General features: G+C 40.3%; 1 protein-coding gene across 1 annotated transcript; it reads left to right on the top strand.

The window, feature by feature from the left end:
• Positions 1-923: 923 nt before the first annotated feature.
• On the top strand, positions 924-3,958 carry LOC131545816 (macrophage-expressed gene 1 protein-like). The gene is given in 3 exon segments (XM_058784973.1): positions 924-1,413; positions 1,732-2,803; positions 2,806-3,958. Coding segments are annotated over 3 exon segments (2,169 nt in total). The 5' UTR covers positions 924-960; the 3' UTR covers positions 3,450-3,958.
• Positions 3,959-9,018: the final 5,060 nt, after the last annotated feature.

Raw genomic sequence — 9,018 nt, forward strand, 5'->3', positions numbered from 1 at the left:
ATAGTGTTGCTAAATATATAAATTTGCTATATCTCCTGGTTCTTTATCAGTTTAACCCTTTTAAGGTGCAGTCAGGATTTGAGCATTCAAAAGTACTTTTTGGACCCTTCAACCAATAACATCTGTTGCATAATTTAGTAAATTATGGCCTTGAAAATTTACATTCAGAGAATGTAAAGGTCACATATCGAACTCTTGGCTAATACACAGAATACAAAGCTCAAAGCTGAACGGTTTGCAATGTTGTGGAAATACAGTAGATTGTATATTTTAATGTTGTGAATTTTATATTGTTATTTAAGATTTGTTATTTGTTAATAAAAAATAAAAAGCCCTTGAGCATAACATCATATCCTGCTCACTATATATGCATTACTGTATCTAAGTCCATAAGCATAAAACTGCCAGCACGTTATAAAAAATTGATGATGAAAACGAAACCTGTTAGGGGCTTTTCATCTACACCCACAGCAATTTCTGAATGTTTCTCATGCTGAAGAGGATTTGAAAAGACCTGTGAATGCCATGCTCTAAATCAAGAAGCAGCAAACAATCTCATTTCCTCTTATTTAAAATTAAATTTAAAAAAAAAAAAAACCCAACCCCTTCTATATCATCAAAAATATAGGACATTATGAAGACCCAGAAAATGAGAGGAATTGTATAGATAAATTTACCAAAGTATAGGCCATTATACACAACAAAAATATTTGTTTCATTCTGTTCATAAAACTGTCCTTCAACTGAACGTTACAACACAGGTTGAAGGTTCTTTTGTCTGTTTGTGCCTCCAAGGTAGCCAGTGAAGAGGAAGTCATAGTCTCATGACTTTATTTTCTGACGGATGTGAAACACAGAAGTGGTTTTATTGAGGAACTCAACAAATTCTAAAATCACCCAGATATCATTTATTGAAGGTCACATCACTGCAAAGTAGCGTGAAACCCGCATCGGCTGATCATGGAGTGGAACACCTTCTGTCTGCTGATGCTCTGCTGTTTTATCAATGTCTGCAACCTACATCCTCTCAACCTTCGTCCTAGTAATGGACTTCGTTTGTGCCGCAAAAACTCAAGTCAACCAGCGCTGGAGGTTCTACCAGGAGGAGGCTGGGATAACCTGCGCAACATAGACATGGGCCGGGTGATGAATCTGAGTTATTCTCAGTGTCAGACCACAGAAGACGGTGTCTATCTCATTCCAGATGAAATCTTTGTCATTCCACAGAAAGTGAGCGGAGTGGAAACACACTCTGAGATCATCATGTCATGGCTGGAACAAAAAAGCTCAACTTCAAGTTCCATCAATGCAGATGTTTCTTTTTATTCAGTGCTCAATGCAAAATTCTCCACAGAAAACCAGCGTACGAAAACCCACCAAGTGAAAGACAGCTCTGTAACGGCACGAGTTCAAGTAGGTACAAAAGTAAAAAATGTCATATTGAGAGTTCTATGTACTATATAGACAAGCAGGATGAATACAAAATTTTGAAGTATTTCTAAATTAGTAAAAATGTAATTTTGAATAACCTACACTATGGCATCATAAAATATAAATACCAATTCTTATACCAAAACAAATAAACAATTTAATGAGCATCTAAAATAATAATAACGAAAATTAAAAAAAGAATAATTATCATTTAAAACAAAAGATGGAATATTTTCAATTGCAATGCTGATAGTCAGTGTTTGGTTCATTTTCTCATATTACCAAAAAATTGTTTCTCAGGTCCGTAACCATCTGTATACAGTAAAGGCATATCCTGACTTCACTCTGGACTCCCGCTTTGCTCGACAGGCAGAGGAAATCGCAGATGCTATTGAAAACAATCAAACTCGTCAAGCAACATATCTGTCAGAGAAACTCATACTTGATTATGGAACCCATGTCATCACAAGTGTTGATGCTGGTGCCACTTTGGTGCAAGAGGACTATTTAAAAATGTCTTATGTATCTAACAGTCAGTCGGACGTGTCTTCTGTTACTGCATCAGCAGGATTTAACTTTTTTGACAAGGTTAAATTTGATATTGGTGGCAGTACATCCCATACAACCTCTCAAAACAGCGGTTATCAGGGAAATATCACATATTCGCTAATGCAGAGCCATGGAGGAGCTTTATTCTACCCAGGCATCACTCTGCAGAAGTGGCAAGAGAGTACGCTCAATAATCTGGTGGCTATTGACCGCTCCGGGCTGCCGATTCACTATTTTCTGAATCCAACAACATTCCCAGACCTCCCAGTACCAACAGTAAATAAAATGGCTTCATCAGTTCGTCAGGCTGCAGAGCAATATTATAAAGTAAATACTATTCCAGGTTGTGTAAGTCCAGATTCCAAAAATTTCAACTTTCAAGCAAATGTAGATGATGCATCTTGTGAGGGTCCAGTCACCAATCTTAGCTTTGGAGGCATTTACCAACAATGCACTCCACTGACATCAGATGGAAATGCTATCTGTGATGAAACAGCACAGAAAAACCCAGCTACTGGTGATTATTCTTGCCCTCAGCAGTACTCCACCACCCTGTTACGCTCTGAGACAGTAGAACGAGGTTATAATCATTATGAATGCCACAGCCACTGTCACAAATGTGGTTTCTTATGGTTGCGTACTTGTTGTGATCAAACATGTGGTGATGCTTACCGTGTTCGTCGTGCAAAAGTTGAAACTTACTGGTGTTCCTCAACTCAGAAAACCCCTGAGTACTCTGGATATCTTTTTGGAGGTCTATTTAGACCAGGCATGCAAAACCCACTGACCAAATCTAATAGCTGTCCTCCAAACTACTTTGCCCAACACTTTTGTCTAATGGCATGATGGTTTGTATGAGCAATGATTATGAGGCTGGAACAAGATTCTCTGTGCCTTTTGCTGGTTTCTTCAGCTGTCAATCTGGCAACCCTCTTGCAAAGGGTCAAAATCGTTGTCCACCTCAGTTCAGCCAACATCTTGCTGCCATTAGTGATGGCTGTCAGATATTGTACTGTGTCCAGTCCGGTGTTTTCACTGGTGGTCAGTTAATGCCTATCCGCCTCCCACCATTCACAAGACCACCGATGGTCAGCATGATTGCAACAAACACTGTAGCTGTAATGACAGAAGGTGATCGTTCTTGGGTGAGAGTTGGAGAAACTAAAATGTGGAGATTGGCAAAACCTGGTGAAATTAATCAAATGGCATCAATGTTTGACACATCATCTTCTTCTCAGATGTCTGGAGGAGAAAAAGCTGGTATAGCCATTGGTGTAATGGTTCTGGTTGCTCTTGTGATTGCAGGAACAGTGTTTATGAAAAGGAGAAAGAGGTTTTCTGCCACCAGTTTGAGCAGAGGGTATGAAGAGATTCATAGCGAGGGTGAAAACGAGAGCAGTATAGAGATTCAGAGAGAACAACTGAATGAGAATGCAAATGAAAACCCCACTCAACACTTGCTATCATAAAAATCTTTTTAAGATGACCATTCAGAGATTTTCAGTTACGATTTATAATGTTATAATGAATATAATTAGACATAGAAATAGTTGGCAGGAGCGGTAACAGTTACAGCACTTATACTAGTGGTGATCTCAGTCAGTAACCATTCTTTAAAGGCAACTTTTTACATTTGTTTTACAACTAACAATCCAAGCATTGGAATAAATCTAATATATATATTGTATTTTTGTGTCTGAATGTCATAAAAACATTATACAAATGAAAAATATATACAATTTATGTACAATTATTCAGTGTGAGGAAAGATTGTACAGTAAATGTTTCAGTAGTCTATTTTACAGATTGTTGTGAAATAAGAAAACTCTGAAATGAATTAGTTTTAGAGCAGCTCAGGAAAAATACATATGGGTTTTAAATACAACATGATTTTCTACTGTTTTATTTTACTGATATATGTGTATGTCTCTCTTTTTGAATTTTTGTCACTGTCACTAATAAAGAGTTCTTAATGATATGCTGAGAAAATGTCATTAACCTAAACATGCAATACGATCAGGAACCTGACTTAACGTTGTGAATAAAAAGGACATGGAATCCTGGTGAGTTTAAATGACTAAATTTATAATTGTACTGGTTGGTTTCTTGGTAGGAACTACAAGACAAACACTGTAACAATATAAGAATATCATTATTAATCTCCAAATCCCAGTTAATTGCCTTCCTCTATCTTAAATTATTTCATACTCAAGACGGCGCCAACTATCTGCTCTAACTTGCTTTTGCATGATATGAAAGCACGTGATAGCACTGCTATTGTTTGCCCAGAGTAATCAGTTAAATAGTGTTGATCTGGACAACAGTCATTATTCAAAGATGTCATGTCTTCCAAGTCTTATTTCATCTCACCCACACACAAAATAACAGGAATTAGGAAAGTAACTCATTTAGCCTAGATCGTAAAAAAAAAAAAAAAGTTGACCTAACTCAAAAGAATAAGGCAACTATCACAATCAACTTCTTAAGTTAACTCAACTAGCAACCGGCAACTTAAAAACTTTAGTTCATCTAATGAGCTAATGAGTGTTAAAAAATCTGTTAGAGCAACCAAATATGTTTTAGCATTTAGCAATGCTAATCTTTTTTAACAATTCTCTTTCTTTTAGATTTATGCTTATTTTCAAAGCCTTCTACATAATATGGATAATATTTGCCTCTTAAAACAAAAAGCAAACATTTATGCTAATAGACAAATATATTAAACAAGTTGCAATGAGATGCACATATACAATACCTCAGCACACGATTCTCAACAATGGTGAGGATCAACAAATTTTAACTCTGATCGACATGACAGTGACAGTAGCAAATTAAACTGACTTCTCATACTAAAAATTCTTTGTTCAGGCTACTTTTTTTTTTACATTGGTTAGTAGAACTTTTCGAAAGTTGGATTTTTTACAGTGTACCTGATCATCTACCTGATATAGGCCTATAGCTGAATATAACTACTTCCATTTAACAAGTTTCTGTATTGAATTCTAGTATCTCAGCTTCTCGTAAGTCACAACACAAGTTTTCAGACACAGTGAACAACCAAAACCAGTGAGTAGAAATGAACAGTGGATCTAATAGGCTACATTATATGACCCAACAAAAATAGGCTTTATAAAAAATATATATATATATATATATATATATATATATATATATATATATATATATATATATATATATTATTAAACATTAAAATATTGTACAGAACTGCTGGACAGGATATCTCTTACACAGAAGAAAAGTTAAAAAATTATTATTGTGGGAAAATGTACTATTTAGGCACACAATAACCTAATTTTTAATTATGAATTGAACCTAGATCAGTGAAACGCCAACTGTCTGTCACTATTCCACTTACTTTATGGCTATTTAAATAGAGAGACCGATAAATTTAAACCATCAACTTTGTACACAGCAAGCTAGGCTAAATAGCAGTGTACCCTGCAAACATGTCCCTGCAGGGCCGATGCTGGCTTTTTGCGGGCACAGTGGGCTAGGGCCAGCCCACACCAAACCTAAACAGGCCCAGTGCGGGCTTGCCCAGGCGGGGCCCACAGCCCTCACTAGCGGACTGCCCACATTAATCCCATGATGGCCCAGTGTGAGCCAGACCATTCGGGTCCAGAGCAACTTTTGTACCATTGGGCCCATGCAGGTTTTGTTTTGGCAGCCCTGTATTGCAACTAGGAGAATACTAACAACATTGACTGGCCATTCTTTAGCCACACAATTCAACTGGAATGGCTCAAACCAAAAGAGACCTTTTCAGAACCTGTTGTTTCATATAGGCCAGGGATCCTCAAATCTAGCTCGTGAGAGCCACTTTCCTGCAGAGTTAAGCTCTAACCCTAATCAAACACACCTGAGCATGCTAATCAATGTCTTCAGGATCTTAGACAAAAGGAGCGCTACCACCGTCTGTTGACCTCGGGGGAAGAGTGAGCTTTGCCAATGAATAGTTTAGCACACAAAACATATTTTCAGCAGAGGTCAAAATAATAATTTGGTATTTATTTTTATGTTAATTTGTAATATATTTATATTTGTATAGATAATTTGTAGTCCCTTTCAGAGTGCTAAATTAGCAGTATTAACCTGAATTGAATGTTTTCTATTTTGTATTTAATAAATCCCTTTGACTACTGTACATTTTTGACAATACAGACATTAGTTATGTGGTGACTGCATCTATTTGAGATGTATAATAACTTTGTTTCCCAAAGACTTCAGTTATAGTAGCTGAAAAGTATTTATAGTGAAACAGATTTATTGTTGTAGATTAAGGCTCTGTGTGGGCCTAGTGAGGGCTTCCTGGGGGCTAAGTGAGGGCTGCCCATGCAGGGACAGCTCTAAGGAGCCAACGTTTTGCCAATAAGCAAAGCCTCAGTAGCCCTGTGCTGGCAGCCCGCTGGGGGCACTTAGGCTAGCCCTAAGCGGGCCTGTTTCAGAAAAACACCCCGCGACAGTCTCAGAATTCAATATAATCAAACTCAGAATAATCAAACACGCCATCCTCGAGTAAAAGTAACGTCCCCGGTTACTGAACGTAACCTCGGTTCCCTATCTGTCGGTCACTACGAGTTACGTCGTGATGACATTAGGGGATTCACTTGGGAGTCCCAATCATCTCTGACTTTAAGAGAAAACACAGCAGTCACAGCGCAGTCCCTCGGGAAGGCGATGTCCACACTTGTGGTCCAAAAGCGCCATCTTTGGCTCAGCCTTGCTGAGAGGAGCGATGTCGACAAAGTGCGTCTCGCAGGCTGGACTGTTCGGCGACACTGTCGAAGACTGTGCCCAGTAGTTCTCGGCAGTACAGAAGCAGACTGAGGCCATCCAACACATCTTGCCCCGGCGTGATGCACCATCTGCCACCGCTCTGCCACAGGGCAAGCCCCAGTCTGCTCGTCACCGTTGGGCGCCCTCCTGTGTCCTCCAGAGCTGCTCCGCCCCGTGCTGAATCGTCAACTAGGCCGGCATGTCGAGCCTCTCGCACGACCATGGCGCCCCGGGGTTCCAGCTGGCCCCGATATCGTCCAGGGAGGCGATAAAGCGGCCCTGACACAGGCAACCCGGAGATGTGGGAAGCTGCTCAATCTCAGGAGATGGCGAGGACAGCGCCGCTCCTTCCCCCAAAGGAGGGCAGGGGGAGAATCATTTAATTCTGTTCCACCGCTGGCTCAAGGGCCTGCGGTAACCACATTGTCAAAGAAAGGGCAATTTCCCTTTCCTCCGGGTTCTCAGGCTCGTGGGCTGACAGTGTGCGATGCACTGCCTCCTCACTCTCGCTTGAGATGCCCCCTCTTGCCAGCAGCCAAGAGATGGGAGACGCGGTGTCTTTCCACACATCTCTGGCCAGTCCCACCGGGGACCTGGGGAGTTCGACGGAGATGTGTCAGAACTAGGGATGTTCATTTTAACCGTTTAACCGTTAACCGACCGCTAAGAATTTTGACCGATTAATACTATCAGTTAAACGGTTTAAAAGGTATTTTGTTTATTTAATTTTTTTCCAGGTTTTGTTTTTCCAAGTATTATTTATTTATTTATTTTAAGTTTGCTGCATGAATATTGCTACACATATTTAACTCACGGGGCATCGACACGTGCAACCACACGTGCCTACAGATTTCGCCGAGCAAGCAAAATGAAGCGAGCGAAAAGAAGTACTGCGTGGGACCATTTCGAAAGAAAGGCAAACGAAGTGACTTGCAAAATATGCAACGCGGTATTAAAATACAGCAGTAGTACAAGTACAATGCAATATCACTTGTGAAGCAAACACCCACAGTCATCATGTGATGAAGGACAGCAAACTTTGCCCTCTATTTTGTCAGGGAGAAGATGCGATGCACGGCGATCTGAGGAGATAACTCGGAGAATCTGTTCAATGGTAGTAAAAGACATTTTGCCCATCGGTGTCGTCTGTGGTGAAGGCTTTCAAGAGCTACTGGGCTATATAGAGCCCAATTACGAAATCCCATCAAGATATACTATTACCCGTAGAATTGAAGCCTGTTTTGAGAAGAGAAAAAAATCGCTTAAAACGCAACTCAGTAGCACAAAGTGTGTGGCCCTTACGACTGACTGCTGGACAGCACTCACAAAGTTTACAGTGTTTATTTAAAGTGTTTGTGCACCGGGTTATCATTGCAGCTGGGCGGCTAGTCAGGCACTTTAACCACAGCACCCCAGCTTGCAAAGCACTGGAAGCAAAACAAGAACAAATGAAACTTCCGAAACACCAGCTAATTCAATCATGTAAAACAAGATGGAACTCGTTGTGTGACATGTTTGGAAGACTTCTCGAACAAAGGTGGGCCGTTACAGCTGTTCTGTCGGACCGAACGGTAACAAAGCTGCAAGATGCCAGAACCCTCGAGATGCGAGACGAATACTGGCAGATAATGGCAGAGATTTCGCCAGTGTTGGAAACTTTAAAATGTGCAACCACTATAATGTCAACAGAAAAGAACGTGTCAATTTCCAACATTTACCCCATCACCTTCAGCCTCCTGAACACACACCTGATGAGAGCCGAGGAGGATGGGCACAGAGTGACAGAGTTCAAAGCGAAAGTTCGGCAGTCTTTAAGTGACCGCATGGAGGTAGATATTGATATTATTATTATTATTATTATTCATTAATTAGGAGGATATTGTTCGCCACAGGTTGACACAGATGAGTTGGTGGCCAAACCAGCGCTTATTACCTCTGTCCTGGACCCTCGCCATAAACATCTCAGTTTTTTTCCCACAAGTGCAGAAAGAAGCCGCAAAAGCAAAAATTACTGAAATATGTGCTGCTTTGGAAATGGCCACTACGGGAGGAGATGAGAAAGCGGTGTCTTGTGCCCAAGCTGGAGATACACAACCCAGCCAGAGTAATGCCATGATGTTGCTCCTGGGAGAAGACTACAGCACCCCTCAACAAGCCACTGATTATCCAGAAGCAGAGGTGGAAATCTATATGAGAGACAATCTGCCCTCTTTGGATATTAATCCTCTTGACTGGTGGAAA

Source organism: Onychostoma macrolepis, chromosome 08 (assembly GCF_012432095.1).
Source record: "Onychostoma macrolepis isolate SWU-2019 chromosome 08, ASM1243209v1, whole genome shotgun sequence".
NCBI classification, from domain to species: Eukaryota; Metazoa; Chordata; class Actinopteri; order Cypriniformes; family Cyprinidae; genus Onychostoma; species Onychostoma macrolepis.